Below are 21473 nucleotides of genomic sequence, written 5' to 3'. Positions count from 1 at the left end.
GACAGCACTTAAGTCTTGAAGGCAGCGTCCAAATTTCAAGATGTGGTCAGCCGACATCTGAAGACGGCTCCTCCTGTGCATATTTCTTACTTACACGGTGCCAAATAGTTTTCTAAACTAAATCGTCTAAGTGAAACTAACATCTTGAACAATGTTTACGATGCCAATCATTTTAAAAACTACCATCCAGATTCCAAGAAGCAAATTTCCTGATTTCTCTTTGATAAAGTAAGCAGAGCTGAACAAAGTCTGTGCAACTCCATCAACTGTCCTGGCAGTAAGTCACTCAGGCTGCTGCACCGTTAAAGGCGCAGACTACTCATCGGACATATGCTACTGCTGCAGCGCTTCAGACAGCTTGGACTGTCTAAAAAAACAAACAAAAAAAATCGATTCAGTGAAGGCGTTACAGTAGCACAGGCCCTAACTACTTCCATCTGTCTGGAATAATACTCTCCCCAAATGACTCACTGTTTTGCTGATCAGAGCTACTGCGTGCAGCACATGGCGAAAGGAGGAGAATAAACGCAAACCTGACAAAGTTTTTAAGATCGCTATCTGCACACCACCTCAGCCCACAACTATCCTGCTCCACAATACCATCATCACATCTCTCACAGCCTTGACTACTGGACAAAGCTTGGCGCAGCCATTTGGCCTCATAATCAGTGTTTTTGCTCAAATCTCTACCTTCTCTGTCTTCATTTTCAAATTTGATCCTATCTCACATTAAGGGGCAAAGCTGGACTTGCAACACCAGACTGCTGCCGGTGACAGCTACTTCAGGGAATCTTGCAATAATATGTGCTTTCCCCGGGCTACGTAGTTTTTTCTTTTTCTTTTTTTTTCTTCTTTGAGATTTAACGAGGTCTGAAATTCCATGAATTCCACTGAAAGCACAAATTGTTTTTACTGAGATTCGGTCTGGAACTTCTCCGTCTTTCAGAGAAATAAGACTCTGCTGCAAGACTTCCCTCTGCATGCCACTCTCTGTGTCTTCAAGTTAGTTCGTTTTTTCATTAATTTCATTCAGTTCAACTCATTGTTATCCATGCAGTTTAAAACACAGATATTACTTTTAAGAGCTCGTAAAAGTAACATTTTCAGCATTCGTAGTTTTTTTTAATTTTTTTATTTAGCATGGCTGCATCTAAATACAGCTTTACTCTTAACTACTTTCCCCTGAATCTACGCTCCACGTGGAGGCCTGTTCTTCAGACATGACTACAGAGATGACATATTTGACAAAAATATTCTAAATATAGATAGATAGATAGCATTTATTGTCACTGAACAGAATTCAACGAAATTTCCATTTCCAATATATTATGAATCTAAAGTAATATCAATGTCAATGTACCCATCGGCAAGGCACTTCACCCCAAAAGCCTACCAACTCTGCGCGCATCAACATAAATGTGGCCGTTTGTGAGTGCCAGTGGGTGAATGTGCCTGAAGCTCTTTGACTGATCAGTATGACTACAAAAACTGGCATTCTGTCCTTTTACTGGACAAAAAAAGATACAAAACTGGGAAAAGAGATACGCAGTATGCTAAAAGTCAAGTACAGGCAGTCAGTACGATAGATGGCTGTGTAAAAAGACTGTAGGTAATTAACTATAAGCCCTCTTAAGCAGTTTGGTTTTTGTCTTGGATTTGAAGGCGCGGAGGGAATTAAGGTTTGTTACCCGGCCAGAGAACGGGAGCCAGGAGACGTAAAGCGCGGCCTCCTGTTCTGGATCTGAAAAATGTTGGACTGAAAAGCAGAGCTGCAGGCTCGGACTGAAAGTGTTACTGTGGGACTGCGCAGAACAATGAGCCGTTTTCAGATGAAGCTACCGTGAGGACTCTGTATTAATCAGAACAATGGATTCTAGGACTGAACACATGGCTGGTTTACCTGTCAGCATCCCGGCTTCCGGTTGAGCCGTAACTGTTTCTAATGACTTGTGCAGGCATCCAACTAAAATAGGATTGCAGCAATCCTGTCTGCTATTTTTTTGTATTGAATCGTCAGAGCGTGGTTCCTATTTTAAACATAACTTTTCTATCACTCATTTTGTTTCTGTGTTTCCTCAGCTTCCGGTTTTATTGGTTTGACGTGCTCACGTCAGCCTCATTGCAAATGTCAGGATTTGTTAAACAACTCTGGCTTCACCAAAGCTTGAGTATTTGGTTTACACTCATCATGTCTTGTGGAATAGAATACCATACGAAGAAAAAAAACAACAAAAAAAAACATCTGTTAGCCGTTACTGCTATTGTAAAATTCAATTGTTGCTTTTATTGTTCCCGATTAGTCAGCGTTTAGATAAATAATTTGGCATTTGGGGATTTTAAGCAGCCTCTCTGTCTGGACGTTATGGACGTTGCTACATGTTTCTGCCCTGGAGGTTCAATATTTTGAAATGTTTACTCTGACTGGGAGTTTCACTCAAACTAACCAAGTGGTTTAACGTTCAAAGCTTATGCTTCATTTCCTAAGTCAAACTTTAGCAGAAAAAAGTGGAACAGGAAAGAAAGTCAGATGGGAATCAGAACGGACGTGAATCAAATTTTCCAAGGGAAACATAAGCAGTATGAAAATGTTCTCACAGATGAGTAAAATCCAATTGCACAACATAAGGAACATAAAAGCTGGAGAACACCCGCGCTTGAAGACCAAGTTTGAGACCATTGATGCAGAACGAGGCGCTCTGGTGAGACGAGACCAAAGTCGAGCTTCTTTTGACCTCGACGTTGATCCCTGAAAAGCTAACGTTGTACATCACCCAAGGCAGACTGTAGCCACATTGGAACATGGAGCGAAGCATAAGTTTTGAAAAGTGAAAGTCTTAAGATCTGATGAGAACATAGACCCAGAGTTACAATGGAGGGATTTAAATCAAAGTATATTCATGTGTCAAGGCCTTAACCCCAACAAGAATCTGTGGTAAGACTTGAAAACGGATGTTCACAGAGGCTCTCTTTACAACCTGGCTGAAGTTAGCCAGGTTGTAAAGAGAGCCTTTACAACCTGGCTCTTGCCGTGATTTCTTGCTGAAATCACGGCAAGAACGCGCCGTGATTTCAGCATCTGTGTATTCGAAGCTTGTAGAGTCTGGAGAAATGTACATCACTTGTTGCAGAGAGAGTCAAAATGATATTTTTGACCTGTACAATTACATAATTACAACCTGCATGTTTGATAGAGAAAATCTAAAAAGAGAAAAATCCTGCTACATTTGGCTAGAATTGGAGGGCTAGAGTGGAGGTGGCCACGCTGAGATGCTCATTTTAATGTTTGCGGATCTGGAGGCTGGAGACAAAGGAGATTCTAAGCAGGTTTATTTGAAAATAAATAAAGGGAAAAAAAAAAGAAAGAGACAGTGAGTCAGACAACAACACAAAAAGCTGAGGTCATTTGGAAAAAACTCTTAATTTAGGAGAATTACTTTTGGATTTGAATTGGGAGTCCTCTACATGCTGAGAGACAGTAAAACAATCTTTTGTCAATCTAACAAATGTCCAAATACAGCCACAGTCTGTGTGACAGAAAACGTTTGTTTCTTCTGGCAAGCAGCCAGCTCACTGCCTCCCTTTTGTCTTTTTCTGTCCCAGCCTGCCACATTTCCCCTCATGTCCTTCTTTCTTCTTACACAACCGTTGCGTCTGTGGATCTTGAATAATACAGCTACATTTTTCACATCTTGTGACCACTGCGTGGGTGGAGTGTGTGCTCACATTGGCAGTATGGCAGCCAGTGCATGTGCTGATGAATTTCATGTGGGTGTGTTGAACTTGTTATGTGTGTTTCTCAGCCTTAGTGCTTGAAGGAACAGGCTAATTGGCTTGTGTTGCAGCTATAAAGCTGACTCAGTCTTTCAATGAGGATAACGGCCGCTGCGACCAAACTAGAGGTCCAGATTTCTGCGGACTGAGGACACGTACACACCTTCGAGGAATGATACGCTATTAGGTCTTGCACAGATGCATCTGAAACCAGTTGGTAGCGTTTGCTGCTTAAAAATACAACCATATCTTTCTGTCTTTTTCCGACATCAAATCAGACCAAACCGATCAGTTGTGACAAAACAGTAATAATTTCTTTTTGCCAGCTGCTTCAATGAAGAAGGGCGAACATCTTGCGAGATATTTAGTCATTTTCTGCTAATGTAGAGGTATACATTATATTTCTTAGACTTGCCTTTAAACAAATGACTTCGGTAAATCTTTTTCCACAAGCTTCTTACAGTTTATCTGTAACGTTTGCTGAAATTCCTCCTTGTGTAGCAGAGTTATGGTTTGTTTGCTAGTTTTACATTTGAGACCTGAGCACAAATTTTCCGTAGGGACTGAAATCGGGACTTTGTGACGGTCACTCCAAAACATTGACTTTGTTGTTCTTCAGCCTGTCTTTAGCTAATGCTAAGTTCATTTCTAAAATGCATTTGTGCTCTTCAGCATTTCCACATAATGCCCTTTCCCCATTATTAATTTTGTGAAGTGCACCAATGAATCATCTGCAGTGTTGGATGAATAAATTCTAATTCTGATTTTATTAATTAGTAAAGGTTCCTCGTTTTATGCGTTATATGAGCAACACTTGATCACCCTGACAGATTTTGCCGCTGTGAGTCTCTGAAGTCGGTGGTGACGACACAGGAGGGCGTTTAGGAGCTGGCAGTATTCATACAGCCTGAGGTATGGTGGCTCATAAACCAGCCTAATTAATTGTATTTAAGTAATATAAGAGGATAATGTCAGTTTAGCTTTTTTTTTTTTAGCCAAATGATCAAAGAGCTAGACAGAGTACTATCTAATGTATGTGACAGGACTAATAGGAACATCTGGAAGACACATTTCAAATTAAACAAAAAAAACAACAACAAAAAAAGCTCAGCCAGAGAACACTGGAACTGTAATCTTCAGTAATTGAGGAGAAGGGAACCACATGTTTTCTACCGGTCTGTGAGTCAAAGCAAAATCTAGAGCAAGTAAACAACATCAACACCAAGCTCCTCTATGGGCTCCTAGGAGAGTAGTGAGCCCAAAAAATGTGTGATTTTAATGGTGGGAAAAAAAAAATATAAGTTGAATATGTTTTTTAATGCAAAAGCGTCATATCAACACCACATCTCCTCCTCTGAGCTATTTCAGAAAAAAAAAAACATGATTTAGCTGCTGCCAACTGTGGGGACTGAGTTATGTAATAGCACTCACTCATAGCGTTCAGTATTCATACAGCCTGAGGTATGGTGGCTCAGAGGGGAGCGCCGTGGACTTTCTGTCTAGAAGCAGGAGTTCTCCATCATCCGTGCCATCGGTCACTTGCTTTGCAGAACCCAGACCAGCAACACGTGATCACTCAGCGGGATTCACCATGAAAAAAGGGGGGAGTCATCCCTCCTTCTTCCCCTACCATTTCACTCCCTTTTGTGTCTCTGAAACAACAGGTTGGGTTTCCTTAATAAACATGCTCAGTGGCAGCAGCCCTACTGGGCAGAGCAGAATGACAAAAGGGAAAAAGAGGTATTAAATTATAGAGACACACGCTGAACGCAATCTTCTGGAAACTGGTGAAGATTAAATGACTGGAGACAGAAAGAACTGAAAACATGAGGGGGGGCTGGGAAGATTAAATGCAGCACAGCAAGTTATCACTGCATTCCCCCTCATACACACATATATACACACACATATATATTGTATGTCTGTCTGTCTTTACAAGGAGTTTGCATTGACTCCCATTCATTTTTAATTTATTTCTATTGTCTAATGCTAATCCTTATTGTAGACTGAACCTAAACTCAATCCACAGTATGGTCCTAACCTCAAAAGAACATTTCTTCTGATGGGCCCCAAGTGAAAAGTACTTTATTATACTTCAAATATACTTACATTTGTGTAAATATATTTTAAGTATACTATTAAGTGCACTATCTATAAATATATACGAAGTATACTAAAAAAATATGCTTGTACCAATTTTAGCGTTATAGCTTTGAAAAAAATTTATTAAATAAAAGTGTTCTTTAAGTGAACAAAATATATATTTGCCCAAGTGCAAATATACCCTTGCTCTAGTGTACATTTAAAATATATTTTAAATATGTTTAAAATATCTTTTAAAGATATTTTGTGTATAGTTTAAAATATATCCTCAAAATAGAATTTTATAAAATTCACTTAACGCTTACTTTAAATTATTAATTTCAGTATGTTTTAAATTACATCTCAGTGTATACTTTAGACTAATAAAGTATGCCTTTTTAGGTGCCTTCATAATCTTTTATTATTTTTGTTAAAATGGCAAAGAATAAAAAATAATAATAATCTTAACAGTGGAACTTGTTTTAATGTTGTTTAACAAATAATGTATTCATGCCTCAACATATCTAACATTGACAGTTTAGTGACAGAGGTTCTACAACAAAAACAATATTTGTCCTTAAAACTAAATGTAGCAGGTACCTTTCAGTTTTACATCTCTCCGAATACGATCTGTTGTTTTCAGTTTTTTAACTAAAACACGGAAGCTGTTTTTACCGAATCCATTTTCAGATATGATGTAAGATCTGATTGTGAACGGCATTAGCTTCAGTTCACACTCCAGACCAGATGGTGGCGGTATTGCACACTTTCAGGTTTTTTTTTTTTTGAAAAGCGCCATAAAAAGAAAAGAAGAAGAATCCATGAGCCAGAGAAGATAACAGACGCTGTTCAAATGTGCCATTTTTACTCACAGAGTATTGCCTTAAAAATAGAGAGAGACTTGATAATAGTTAGTAGTTTTGGTAAATTCAAGCATGTAACGTCCTAGTCGGAGTTAGACGACAACACAACTGGACAAGAACCGGATGGAAATGAAATGTGAGTCACGAAAGGAACCGAACTGAAGGTACGAAGGTTGCTAACGTGTTGCTAGCTGGTGGTAAGTTTGGTTCAAATTGCTAATTATCTTCGTTTAATTATAAACGGTGCAATAAAGATATAAACAAACTTACGTTGGTTTCAGAAATAATTATTTAATCAATTTTATTGTGAAATTTTATGATTATTACTATATCATTCATGTTATAACTGCATGGAGGCTCTGTTTGTTGCGACTTAATATACTTTTCTTCATAAACTTAACCTGGTTTTAATTAAGCTCCGTATGACTTTGATATTGTGAAGTTGTTATAACTTGTTCATCAATGTTTTTATCTTCAACATATTTTTGCAGTCTAAGCAAATGAAGATTCAGTTCTAACACCTGAAGCCAGAGAGATCAGGTGTTAGGAAACATAAAGACTTTCCTGTCTCAGAAGAAGCTGTGACTCCACCAGATCAACAACTAGCTCTGAGGATGAACCTCCACATCGTCTTCATGGTGGAAGGATTTTTTTTTTTTACTGACCAGCTAGCTACATTTTCAACAGCAAAAACTGGTGTGTTACCAACACTAAGTGCTTAATAAACATGATTTGATTTAAAGATAACTAGACATAATTTTCCCCCTTGTTAATCTGCCATTTCTCTTAATAAACTTTATTCAATGTTATTTTTCAGGGTCCTGTGATGGGACTGTGACCTGTCCAGTGTGAACCCTGGACACCAGCCCAGGTGTAGATGTAAATAAAAAATAAAAAAAAAAACTACAGATGAACTGTTCAAATCACTTATTAAAAAAAAACAGTAAAGGAGTTCCTCAGTGCTTATTTTCATACTGTTTTGAGTCGAAGTGTGAGATAGTGAATGTAGCTTTGTTTTCATGCTGAGCAAGCATGAAAACCAATCAGGCAGAACATTGTGACCACTGATAGGCTGATAGGCAAAGTGTTATGTAGAAGGGTATTGTTTGTAATAGGAATGTTTGTAACATACATACATACATACATACATACATACATTTATTTTGTGAATAATCGCGTGTGTGTTATGTCACGGGGGATGCCTGCCCCGTGACATCCGCATCTATCTTCTTAACTTTAGCTTCTGTGTGAATATTCTTCAAATTCACATGAGCCAAACACCGGCTACACGTGTCTCGCGCACGGTATTTCTAGAGAGGAAGGAGGCGCCGGCCGACCAGTGCGCATGAGCGGGAATAAGTACAGAAAGCTCAGTTTGTAATCTCATCTGCATGTAGCTTTTCACTCCGGGTTAAACAGAAGTTGTTAATGTTCGGATTAAGGAGACTTTTGTCAGCAGTTGTGTGAAAAAGCAGCGCTTGCCCACTTTGTCTGTGATGCATTTTTAACCGACAGGAAATCCTTGTTTGGACATTTCAGCACTGGACAGCGGTCCGCGCGCGTGAGGGCGTTCGGCATGTGGCAGGGCTGGTTTGTGACAGCTGGAGGTGGGCAGGAGCTGAGCGCGTGGAGGACCCTCCACAGCGTCCCCCCCTCCACCGAGGCAGCTAACACGGAACTGCAGGAAATGAGCATCCCGCAGTTCCTCCTGAAGGGCTCCGTCGTGGTTTCCGCAGTTGTCGCGCTCTTGACGAACTTTTCGGTGCTGCTATGCTTCACCCAGAGCGCAGAGTTGCGATCCCACGTGCCGGGGATCTTCACCCTAAATCTCTCCATCTCCAACGTCATCCTCGCTCTCATCAACATGCCGGCCACTTTTCTCGGCGTGGCCAGCAGCGCGAAGCCCCTGAGGGACCCGCTGTGTCGCGCCGTGAGTTTCACCGAGACTTTCATCACCTGCAACGCCATGCTGAGCATGGCCGCGCTCAGCGTGGACAGGTGGGTGGCGGTGGTGTTTCCTCTCAGGTATTCCAGCAAGATGCGCTACCGGGACGCGCTTGTGATCGTGTCCTACTCCTGGCTCCACTCCCTCACTTTCTCCCTGATCCAGCTGATGATGGGCTGGGGGGCGTACAGCCACACGTACGCCTCATGCACGCTGCACCTGGACGCTGAGGGGGCGTCGCGTCGGAGCGCCTATGTCACCTTCACGGCGCTGTTCCACTGCAGCAGCTTCGCGCTCTGCCTCTTCGTCCTCTGCTGCGCCTACCTGAAGGTTCTGAGAGTGGCCAGGTCGCACTGCAAGAGGATAGATGTCATCACCGTGCAAACTCTGCTTCTGCTGGTGGATATTCACCCCAGGTGGAGAATGGTGGAGGGTAGAGGGAGAGGACACACGAAATATTCATTTGCTATTTTGTAACTTTTGCGCTTATTTATGTCAGTCATGTTTTGTCCTCTGTCTGTCTGTCAGTGTAAAGGAGAGGTGTCTGGCCCAACAAAGGAAGAGAAGGCGGCGAGCCGCTAAGAAGATCTGCATCTTCATCGGTTCCTTCATCATCTGCTTTTCACCGTATGTCATAACGAGGTAACAGGCTACTCTGGAGCTGACGTGTGTCTTCAACATGTGTTTCTATTTTGTTAATGTGGCACAACAGACGTGTCGAAAAGCATCCGAGGTCAACATCTCGACACTAACGCCTCTTTATCCTGAAAATGTAATTTTTCGTGTCAGGTCAGACCGGTTTTTGTGATCAGTGATGTTAAGAATGGGCTTTGCTTTGTAAATATTATAACTACTTTACATTTGTTTAAATTTGAATGACTTAATTAGTTACTTTCACAGACAGTCACAAAAGGCTATGCAAGACAAGAAATAGATTGTGAAAATCACAGGACATAAAAAAAAACATATTTAAACAGCTGCATTAAATCTACTGATACATAGGATAAAAATAAAAATATGTAAAGTAGAACAAGTGGCATTGCTCCTGAGCATATCCTGGACTAAGGAAATACTTAATTGGTTTGTTTCACTGGCAGCAACCATACAGTTCTCGGTCTTGTTCAAGCAACTTTTAAATCTGCAATGCCTCTCTGAAGACTTTATGATATTGTAAATGAACACAATTTTCACTCATAGAAAAACTGCTTTCTTTGGTAAAATGACTTAAAATTTCCAAAGAGTGGTGGAGATTATTTAACAAACAAAATAAATTGTATTTAGTTATATAGAAATATATTTTTCTACTCAGAGGGACAGTAAAGGTTTTACTCTGTTCTACTAGTTATAGATAAAACATGCATCATAAAAATCTATCACTAACCCCTGGTCATTCACTGTCTGAAATTATCCAATGGCAATCTTTAATATTTTACAAAAGCTCCCTGAATCCTCCACTTTCCTGGCAGGAATATGAGCCCTGAGAGGGTCTCTGTCAGTTTGTTTTGACTATAAATAATATAATATACAAGTGTCTTAAGTGTCTTTCTCCTGCTTTCCTCTTCCTGCAGGCTTGTAGAATTGTTGCCCTCGGTGGACGTGCCCCGACATTGGGGCATCGCTACCAAATGCCTGGTCTACGCCAAAGCATCCAGCGATCCATTCGTTTACTGTCTTCTGCGACATCAGTACAGGAAGGTCCTGGTGAACGTCATCTACCGTATAGTGAGAAAGGATCACTACTTCCTGTCTGCGCACAGCACTGGCAGTATGTGGGACGCCACGAATGAAAACTTTCCTGAGAGGATAACTTGAAATCGCCTGGTCTGAGTTAGTTGTTAGTAGTCTGTGCCTTGTCAAGGGCAGAAGTTATTGTTTGGAGGTCAAGACCTAGCCCAGGGAGGTCACTTGAACACACCGCTCTGGTACAAAGACCAAGTAAATCTCGGAGTGTACCAGACCCTACCGCTGTCTGCATGGCTGCTATGTTGGTGCGCTGAAAACTAAAGCATCCTGTTTATCGCCGTCTTGATGTGTGTCTCTGGAGTGATGTAACAGTGAGTTTTGTAAGAGGCTGTTGGAAAAATGTTACAGCTGATATTACTTCTTGTGTTAATGAAGTGTTATTGTTGTGCACAAAATAAAAATAAACGTCCAAAACTATTAAATCACAGCAAGAAGGCGATCCAAACCCCCCCACAGCCAGAGACACGCTGAGTCAAGCATGAGCTCATCAGACACAGGCATTATGTGGCTCATTACGCTCCAGTTGTCACCTCATGTAAAAGTGATCCCAACGTAGAATTTTAATTAAAAAAGCCACAAAAAGTGATAAATTCAATCATCTAAACTGCATAAACGGTGAAAGGTTGATGAAACGTCCTGGCCAATCCTGACTTTCAGCATCTGATTCTTTTTTCTGTGTTTGACTAGACATGGACTTAAAAATAGTGTCACTGGATGGCCAGTTTTCGAAGGGTCTACTTACACACTGATAAAGCCTAACATTGTGTCCACCTTGTTCAGCACGTCTCACATATACCCGACTGGATCAAATTTTGAGGTCAACAGCAGTAGCTGATTTTTTAATTTTTTTTTTTTTTTAGATCCCATCTTCAGTCATACTCTGGATGTTGAAGATGATGTGATTCATCGGACCGGGCTATCTTCTTCCGCTGCCCATATTGCTGGTTTTAGTTGTGGTCAGGGGGTCAGCATTTCCATCCTGACTGGTCTGCAGCTTTGTATCTCAATGATCGAACAAACACCCTTCTGTCAGAGCCCGGATTGACCTCTTGAACACTTTGAGCGACATTAGCGTTGCGCAGGATTACAGGCGCCAGTCTTGACTACCCATGATGCTCTTGCTGGTTCATCGCGTTTGATACAGACCACTGTTCACCTGGAACATCCAAAAAGACATGCAGTTTTGAAGGTGTTCTCACAAAGCCACCAAGTCATCACAGTTTGACGCTTATCAAAGCTTGTTCAAGTCTTTACACTTGTGCCTAATCTATACTTTATAGGAAGAGATGTAGTGAAGCCCAGAATTATTCATTACACTGTCAGATGTAAATATAAACGTAGATAAAATGTTACATTTTAAGTTTACCAGCATTGATCTGATGACTGAAAGTCGACATTGACATTTTTGGAGTGGCCCAAACAGAATCCTGACTTGTGTCTGGTAGAAAATATGTGGAGAGGCCTAAAGATGAGGCTGCTAAGTAGTAGCAGCCGTGTCTTTATAACTGTAGACATGTTTATTTTCCTAAAAAAAAAAAAAAAAATCCAGAGCCCTAAATTTCTCCTCTAAGCGTTACATGTATCTAATTGGAAGCCTCCGGAACCCCTGTCAGGTAGGTAGCAGCTCCACATAATGGTGCATTGTTTTGAGGATGTAAAAGCGTGGAAAGTAAGCGCAGAGTAAAGATGGAGGAAGGCGGGGAGAGGCATCGTTGGGTGCCTCACAAGCTTTTATTACATTCATTTTAACTTTAGTCACCACACAAGCCACGTTCCTCTGCTCTCTTTTTCTCGCTCCAACACACACACACACACACACACACACACACACGGAGTGAAATATGATCGGCGCAGCAAAGAGCCGCAGTCCCATGTTCGGGTCAGGGATGCTCTCTCTGCACAGCAGACAAAGGACGGAGCTCTGTGCTGTGGGTGGTAATTATCAGGGAGCTCAGACGAGGAAGGAAAAGGAAAGGCAGTAGCTTCAACCAAACTTACTGCCACATCACACAAGCTGCTTCCTTGAAGCGCAGCATGCATTTGGAAGTTTCGGCGCTGCTGTTTTTCTTGGCGCGGAGTTGCTTTTGCGCCCCGCAACAGCCGTGTCATCCGGGAGACGAATTTTTAGGTAAGAGAAGACAATGGCCGCGCTCAAGTTTTTTTTTTTTTTTTTTTTTTTTTTTTTTTCCCACATCGCAATCAGAGGCCGAAATGCAAAGTTCTCCTGGGGGCGAAAATAGGAGACACTGGACCGCTTTTTTTCATTTAGGACAGTGGATGATTCTGTCAGTTCAGCATTTAAACCTGTGTTTAGAAATCATTTATTATGTGCTAAAAAAGAAAAAAAAAAGTTGAGTTGCACTAACTGATTGTTGTACTCGTCGTTTTCTCTCATTGTTCTGTTTCTCAGACTAATTTCGGGACGTATAAAGTTGGAACCTCTCACGGGTTTCTATTGTTTTTACCCACAACTCTCTTTATTTGTTAACTCACAGTAAACTCTTTCAAATTCAGTTCGTCGTACGTTTGAAGATGTCGCCCCCTGGCTTTGAGTTTGGGATTCATTGCTTTTGTTTTGTGTGTGTGCGTGTGTGTGTGTGTGTGTGTGTGTGTGTGTGTGTGTGTGTATCATTCTTGATTTTCCTCACAGGAAGATGCAGCAGCAGCAGCAGCAACGCACACGATGAAACACGTATGTGTCTGTTTAGCTTTTCTTTCTACACGGAGTTGAGTTCATAAAATATAGAAGCGCCAAGTAAAGTAAATCTTACACGTGAAATATCTTTGAAGTATGCTGTTTTCAAGCTGTAGTTGTCCTTTGTGGAAGAATAAGCTGTTTCAAATACAAAATGCTACTTCAAGATAATCAATCACTCGTGCTAAACTTTTTTTAAATAACATGTTTGAAAGTCTAGAAAAAAATCTGAAGAGCCACATTAAAGTGAGTTTATTTTATTGCTTTGATGAACACATTATTTGCAAAGCTACAAAGTACTGCTCTAAAATGTAAAATTATTATTAATTATTATTATTATCCCATCTATGTGTATGTGTGACCTTGAAGAGAAATACAGTGTTATTGTCCAAAAAAACCCAAAAAAACAGAGAAACAATTTAAAATGTTCTTGCTCCATCAGAACTATTTTTGTAATAAACTTTCTCTACCTTTACTTTGTTCCAGCAGATACCTGCACAGAGCTGAACCTGGGCTACTGCAATGATCTGGAGTACTCAACGTGAGTCATGCAGCAGAACAAAGACATTACTCCCAATTTTTTATTTATTTATTTATTTACTTATTTATTTACTTATTTACTTAAGTACAAGAAACTGACTCTTGTACTTATAAACCACATTAATGTTTAAATTCACATCAGCTCTTATCAGGGATTACAGTCTTGCAAAATGAACACTTTTATACCTGTCAGTACAGACATGGGGAAGAATTACTTTGGGTACAAATTTTTCTGCCTCTATGTTTAATACATTAAGTGGCAGATGGGTGCTGCCAACAAAATGAACTCAAGTACTTTAAGATTAAGTAGGCCTACAGTGATCCTATCTGTAAAATATTTTATTTGTCAATCAGGGTCTTTTTCAGACTGACTGAAGTCAATTATTTACATCAGGAATAAATATTCAGAAGATGGAATGAATTGGAAATCTTCCTAGGAGTAGAGGCCCACCCCAGGGTTAGACTTCACAATGCTCAGAGAAACTGCAAAAAACCCAAGAGCCACATCTAAAAGGCTAAAGTTTCCCAGCACAGTTATAATAATATGAAATATGCATTGTTTTAATTATGTCTTGCAGCCAGGAGACTACTAAGGTTTTCTAAGTTGTAGCTAAGTAAACTACTTCCAGTGTCTCTTGCACATAATAACAAAGTAGAGATGTTTGGCTATGATTTGCAGCACTATGTTATTATGTAAGGCTAAAACTAAACAGCATCTTATCAGAAACATCTCATCTGTAATGATACAAAATCTTAGCTCAGAGCTTAGTTCAACAGGACAATGATGTCAAACCATCGCATCAACAAGAACGTATGAAGAAGATAATAATAATAATAATAATAATAATAATAATAATAATGTATGAACAAGGGTTGCATTGACTTAGTCGAATTTCATTTTTTATCCTGACTGAAACGCTCTGCTGAGTCTCAAGACAGCTGTGCAGAGACAAATGTGTGGAAAATTCAAAGAACTGAAACAGTTGGACAAGATTTCTCCAACAGTAACATGAGAAATTGATGGAATCTTAGAGATTTAGAGACTTTATCAAGTTATTGCTTCTAACCATGGCTCCACAAACTATTGATGCAATGGGTGTATGTAAATATTTCCATAAGAGCATTCTTATCTCCCCCCTCCCATTTCTACAGAACCATATTCCCCAACATTCTTGGTCACCGGAGTCGTTTTGAAGCCGAGTCAGGAGCAGAGTACCTCCTCCTGAGTGTCATCCACGGTCTCCTCAATGGTGAGTGCTCCCCCGAGATCCGTCTCGTAGGGTGTTCGGTGCTTGCCTCGCCCTGTCGGGACAACAAGATGATCAAACCGTGCCGCAGCACATGCGAAGCATTGAGAAAAGACTGCATGCACGCCTTTGAGGCCATAGAGATGGCCTGGCCCTACTTCCTGGATTGCGATCGCTTCTTTGCTGCAAACGAGGAGGGTTGTTTTGACCCGCTATCTGGGATGAGAGGTAAAGATCAGAGTCTTGTGCCACTTGGACGCTTTGTGCTGACGTAATGTTTGAAACCTACACAACCAGCCCTCTGTTCTCTCCCACATATTCCCGTCATTCACCCCTCCAGCCAGACAGGAGGTGGCATTGTCCAGTCTCTCTCCCGAAGAACCGAGCACCATCATCCAGTTCATCTACGCCTCTAACGCCCAGATGTACAGCTTACTGAAGAGGACGGCAGCCAAGTGCTCCCACATCTCTCATGTCTACAGCATCGGACGGAGCACCGAAGGCAGAGATCTGTTGGTTATTGAATTCACCGACAACCCAGGACATCATGAGCTGCGTGAGTGAACAGCGTCACACTGTTGTGACTTTTAGAACAATTCTGCGAAAAAAGATATTCTTCCGTTTTCGCTTCTTAGCCACATGCAAATGTTTCCGGTCATCAGTCAAATCATCAACTAAATTTCTTTTTAGTGTTAAAGACAACCAAAGTAAATATGAAATGTGGTTTTCAAATAATCATTGTATTTATTGTTGGGGGGTGTGAGTCATTCAGACCAGATGGGTTCTATGTAACTACTTCCTAAACTTAATTAAGCTACACTTTGTAGCAATAATTATCATAGAGGATCTGCGATATTTTTTCAGAGTCTTCTACACGCTGTAAATGAATTTTGACCCGCTCTTCTTTGCAGAATTGTTTTAATTCAGCAACAATTGATCCTTTTTGAGCCCAAATGACCTGTTTGAGGTCATGCCAAAAATGATACATTTGGATTTACTATTCCAACTTTGATGAGGCCAGTCCAAAACCTTTGTTTTTTACTAAGTAAGAGTTTGATTTTCTAACGAGTTCTGAACCATGGTACTGCCTTATAACCCAACATTGACTGAGCTCAAGGTTACAAACAGATGGTTGGACATTTTCCTTCAAGACTTTCTGGTTGAGAGCATAAATTCAAGGTCCCATCACTAGCAGCAAGCTGTTCAGGTCCTGAAGGAGGAATGTGTTTCAGAACATCAAACCAATTTAAATATTAGTCAAAGACAATCCAAGTAAATACAGAATGCAAGTTTTAAATGAATGTGTTTATTACTAAGAGAGAGAAAAAAAACCAACCCATATGGCCAAGCATTAAGTTTTTTTTTGTTGTTGTTGTGCTCATTTCCATTTTCATTTTCTGCAGTGGAGCCAGAGATTAAGTTGATTGGCAACATGCATGGAAATGAGGTGCTAGGACGTCAGCTGCTCATCTACTTAGCGCAGTACCTGTGCTCGGAGTACACCCTGGGAAACCAACGAATTCAGTCCATCATTAACAACACTCGCATTCACATTCTGGCCTCCATGAACCCTGACGGTTACGAGGTGGCCGCCTCAGAGGTAGAGGAAAGCAATGACCCGGAGCTCTCCAACCAGGAAGTAAATATTGTTAACAAAACGAAGAACAAACCACCATTATCCGCTCTCAATCCTTTTTTGGCTTCTGTGCTTCTCTTGCTTGTGCTTTGAACGTTGAATAATGCAAACTTCTATCAACTGTTTTTTTTTTTCTGACTGTCTGATCATTCCACTTGGTCTGGGAACGATCCCGGCCTCAAGTTGATCAACCGGTGAGGTCGGGATAAGGACAAATAAAATTCACAGTTGACTCTGTTTTCATTTTCAGAAATGTCTTCCAACAGGGTTGAACACTTCAGCCGGCTCTGGAAGTTGCATGTTTCCAAAATGGGCACCGACGCCTTTTGTGTTTTTCGGATGTTCTGCACATTCACTCACACATCAGACCTAATCGTTTGCCTCCAATCTCTGCATGGACATTATTCTGTTATCTGGTTATGTGCATGCCACAGAGTGTGTATTTATACCTCCAATCAGGTCAGACGGAAGCTGCTGTTTGGAAATAAGGTGTTTCAGCCAGTTTTGGTCAGAACTGAGCCTTACATTGCATGGTTAAAATATTAATTCGATTTACGGTATTTTTCTTGGTTGATGGGCTGTGATCAAATTTTTAATTCGTTAAGAGCAGCTACTTGAAATTTGTCTTTTAACATGCTTTGCATGTGTGCTAGTAATTCCCAAAGAGTGTCTAAAATGGGAAAGTTTTGATTCCTGGTCGACATCGGAAATATAGAAGAGGAAACTGTTTCTATATTTTTGCATGTATATGGCAGCATGCAGAGCTGCCCAACATGACCCCTCATTCGTTTATATTTTTGTTTTCAAAGAGCCAGAGTTTTTTATGGTCTTTTAAAGTGGCCTTGCTCAATAATCCTCCAGTATTTCAACATTTATCTATGGATTTTTAAAAGTTTTTTTTTCTCACAGCAGCACATAAAGTTTGGTTATTAGGTTGGCTCCATAACATAAATAATAAAATAGAAGCTTAGCCCTTTATACATAATCTGAACATTTAGTGCTCCATCAGATGTTTGTAAGCAAAACATCTAAGTCAATAATAAGTTATCCAGAAGATGTCACTCTGTCAACCTGAACAAAACTAATGCGTCTTTACTTCCGTGTTGTTGTACTGATTAAAGTCAACATCTTGCACTCGGAGGCATCTTCGGCGTGTCCTTGATTGGAACCGACATAATCATGCTTTTATTGCAGCTTTCTGATAATCATCTCGTTTCAGCAAAATATTATTTTACAGGTAGTCAAACTGATGGTAATGTCAAGTTTGCCATACTTTACTGATTTAGCTAAAAACAATTTAAACTAAATATGTGTTTCTGCATCAGACTGCTACTAACAATACACCTTATGACAATTTACAATAGATTATTTGCTAAGTGCTCTGTATGCAGAAACTTGCTTTTTGAGCTAAGGTTCCTTTTTAAATAAAACTATCAGGTAATGCTCCAGAAATGGGGGGGGGAGGGGCAGAAACATGAGCTTTACATTCAGAAAACCTGGGGACACATAGATCAAGGCAACTTTAAATGACTACAGAGAAATCTGGTTCTTTAAAAGGAAAATATAAATGTAAAAGTTTTTATATTTTAAAATATAAAGAAATTAGCAGTGGCTGAACTCTACAAATATGTAACCATGCACATACATTGTTTTTTTTTCTTCTTCTTCTTCTTCTTGAGGAAAAAGCCTTACGTAATGTCTTCATGTTTCCTCTTCATTATTATGGATACATGGTCTTGTCTTCATGTTAACAATAGAACTAACAAAGAAGTCTAAAATTCATCTTGTAGAAATTCTGACTAATACAGTTTAGTTTTCTTCACATAACCACTGTTGCTACTTATCTTGCGTTATCCCCACAGTTACCTTCCACTTCGTGCAAGACTTAGCACATTTTAACGCCGCAAATCTTTTAGGGTCATCTGCTAAATGGATGGACAAGCGGACGGGCTAATGCCCAGAACCTCGACCTGAACCGCAACTTTCCCGACCTCACCTCCGTCTTCTACCGGAACCGTCGCAGCAGGCACTACCGCATAGATCACATCCCGATCCCTGACTCCTACTGGTTTGGGAAGGTAGAAGAAAATGAAACGGCTTTTCACATCTCAACTGCCTTGAACCTACATCATGTAGTTCCAACTTTTGAACTGCAGGTGGCGCCAGAGACCTACGCAGTAATGAAGTGGACCAGGTCACTGCCGTTTGTTCAGTCTGCCAGCCTCCACGGAGGCGAGCTGGTGGTCTCCTACCCCTTCGACTTCTCCAGACACCCGCAAGAGGAGAAGATGTTTTCACCCACTCCAGATGAACAGGTGGGGATTCACGAAAAAAAAAACCCAAAACAAAAAAAACACTTTATTGTCACTTTGTCTCGACTTTTCCACTACCAATAAATCTTCCAACGCTCAGATCTTCAAGCAGCTCGCTCGCACTTACGCTGACGCTCACGCCACCATGTCAAACAATGACACGGACCGGTGTGGGGCCTCTTTTTATCGTAACAGAGGCATCATCAACGGCGCTCTGTGGTACAGTTTTGCTGGGGGTGAGATGCCTTCAAAGTGCAGCGCATTTGCTAACCCTAACCCTGACACCTGCTCCCAACATTACCTGAACACCTATTGTCCTTCTGCAGGTATGTCTGATTTCAATTACTTACACACTAACTGTATGGAGATCACAGTGGAGCTTGGCTGTGACAAATTCCCCTCGGAGGCCGAGCTCTACCCAGAATGGAAAAGGAATAAAGAAGCCCTGCTCAGTTTTCTCGAGTCTGTAAGTGTCTACAGAATAAAGTTAGACTGTTTGGTGGCGCTACATTTGCTCAGTCCAGACCAAATTATACTCGGTTGTGAGGGAATTGTTGTTGTGATTGTGCTCTTGCTCTCTGGACAGGTCCACAGGGGAGTTAAGGGCGTTGTGAGGGATACAAATGGAAACGGTATAAAAGGTGCAACTGTCTCTGTCAGGGGGATTAGAAAAGATGTCACTACAGGTAAAAATAAACAAATCCAAAGTTTCTGTTCGTGCAGAAAAAAAAAACATCTTGTTGAATTTTGCAATTTCACCGTTTCTGTTCATTTCACCTTAACTCACTTGCAGCTGAGGACGGAGACTACTGGAGGCTGGTGAATCCAGGCACTCACATCCTGACAGCCACTGCCAAAGGTTACTCAAAGGTCAGCAAGAGGGTTTACCTGCCTCACAACTTGAACAAGGCTGGACAGGTCAACTTTGTCTTAGAGAAGGTTTGTATTCCCGACTTCTTGCTTTGTACTTTGTATTCTAAAGTTTGCTGTTTCATTCAAAGGCTTCCAAACTCTAATTGTTTAGGGTGAACTAAACGTACTACTACTAATAATAATAATAATAATAATAATAATAATAATAATAATAAATAGACTTTTCTCTACATTCTACAAGATTAACAATACTTTCGCATTTTCTTTAGTTTCAATTCATACATCTCACTAGCTTAGAGATGTGCTTCTCTTCTGTGTAAAAATTCACTGCAAAATCAAAACAGCTACATTTTGATTTAGTCGATGCACAGAGGACATTTCCTTCTTCTATGCGTGCCGTTTGCTGAGTGATACCCATTTGATCGCTTGACCTCTCCGTTTTTCCACACAAACAGCTTCCAGTGGAGCCAGACATAGATGACCACCTCTTTCCCACGGCAGACAGCTGGGATCGATTTGACCCCTACAACCAGTTTGAGCGCCATGGCGAGCCGGTTGTCACCGAGGAAGGAATAGAGCGGCAGGAGAAGCCGTGGTGGTGGAACTACTTCTCCCAGTCTGGCATGTCATCCCCAAATTGGCTGCTGAAAAATGTATAGACAGATGTTGGAAACATGAACATCCAGATGTGCTGACACAGAAGAATGAATGGACCCACATCCAGTCTCGTCTGTACTTCCAGGGGCATCTACGTACCAGCGGCTGTGACACTGATGTCGTCAGCCACCTAAATCTTCATCCATGCATTTTCAAAAGTTTTAAAATTACATTCTTAAGCTTTTTTAGCAAATATTATTCTGCAGCTGCATTTAACTTGGGTTGAAAAGGTAACACAAAATAGAAAGGATGTGCACAGTAGAGACATGAGTAGAAACAGGCACCTGATAGGATAGAATTTTTTTATTTCCATTGAGCAGCAGATTGAAATATTCCAGTTTTTAAATTCAATATTTCTAATATCATGTCATAAATGCCAAATTTTCTTCCGTTTTTGTCTTTTGTTCTGTAGCTAAAAGGCAGCAGTGGCACATTTAAAAACATTTGAACCTCTATAAAGCTTCTGCACTACTGCTTTTGATAAAAGCAGTTCTGCGCCATCACTGTGTGAACAGTAAAATGGTTTGCTTTGAGTCTTGTTTCAGGTCATAAAAAAATAAATATAAGTCTATAGATATAAAATTCTGTCACATATTTTATCCCGAGTTATTTTATTAAAAAGTCTAAAGACTCTTGAATTGCCTCACTTTAGCCAGCAGAGGGCGAGAGAGACTAAGTGATGACCCCAGTTTTAAGCGCAGTTTTTGGAGAATCAAAAAGTCAAATGTTTAGCGCTTCAGTGTGAATTTAAAATCTCACATGTCCTTATTATTGGGTGTCTGACAAACTGAGGATGCAGAAGAGAGTAAAAAAAGCTTTATCCTTTGCTGTGACTTACCCACACTTATCTTCTGGGTAAAAAAAACACAGGCGAAATATTATGTGCTGATTTTCCTCCTTGAAAGCAAAGTGTTCCGTTTGTTGTGCAAAACACCCCCCACACCCAATTTTCAACTTTTTACCCGAGGATCTCATTGTTTCAAATAACTGCATACTTTGTGAAAAAATGAACAAGTTTCTTCCTTAAAAGAAACTTCTACCATCCATCCATCCATCCATCCATCCATTTTCTGAACACCCTTGTCCCTCAGTGGGGTCGGGAGGGGTAG

At 40.6% G+C, this 21473-nt stretch overlaps 2 protein-coding genes across 7 annotated transcripts; both read left to right on the top strand.

Moving 5' to 3' along the window:
• The first annotated feature begins 7997 nt into the window (after nucleotides 1–7997).
• gpr78a (G protein-coupled receptor 78a) lies at nucleotides 7998–10820 on the top strand. The gene is made up of 3 exons (XM_007544032.2): nucleotides 7998–9077; nucleotides 9190–9303; nucleotides 10230–10820. Exons 1-3 carry the CDS (start codon nucleotides 8293–8295, stop codon nucleotides 10471–10473), a joined length of 1143 nt encoding a protein of 380 aa, XP_007544094.1. The 5' UTR covers nucleotides 7998–8292; the 3' UTR covers nucleotides 10474–10820.
• A 1393-nt stretch (nucleotides 10821–12213) lies between these two features.
• cpz (carboxypeptidase Z) lies at nucleotides 12214–20996 on the top strand. Of its 6 annotated transcripts, none has more exons than XM_007544021.2 (13): nucleotides 12214–12532; nucleotides 13055–13096; nucleotides 13589–13640; nucleotides 14792–15114; nucleotides 15227–15442; nucleotides 16290–16486; nucleotides 18439–18600; nucleotides 18679–18837; nucleotides 18935–19070; nucleotides 19161–19300; nucleotides 19421–19520; nucleotides 19628–19773; nucleotides 20163–20996. In XM_007544021.2, exons 1-13 carry the CDS (start codon nucleotides 12439–12441, stop codon nucleotides 20364–20366), a joined length of 1971 nt encoding a protein of 656 aa, XP_007544083.1. In that variant the 5' UTR covers nucleotides 12214–12438; the 3' UTR covers nucleotides 20367–20996. The 6 variants fall into 6 exon arrangements, with proteins under 6 accessions (XP_007544083.1, XP_007544070.1, XP_007544076.1 ...); XM_007544008.2 differs by having other exon boundaries at nucleotides 16290–16525; XM_007544014.2 differs by having other exon boundaries at nucleotides 13586–13640.
• The last annotated feature ends 477 nt before the right edge of the window (nucleotides 20997–21473 follow it).

The sequence above is a fragment of the Poecilia formosa genome, unplaced genomic scaffold (assembly GCF_000485575.1).
Source record: "Poecilia formosa unplaced genomic scaffold, Poecilia_formosa-5.1.2 Scaffold11, whole genome shotgun sequence".
In the NCBI taxonomy this organism is placed as follows: domain Eukaryota; kingdom Metazoa; phylum Chordata; class Actinopteri; order Cyprinodontiformes; family Poeciliidae; genus Poecilia; species Poecilia formosa.
Note: the sequence above shows the minus strand (reverse complement) of the source record. Positions and strands in the feature narration are given on the sequence as shown.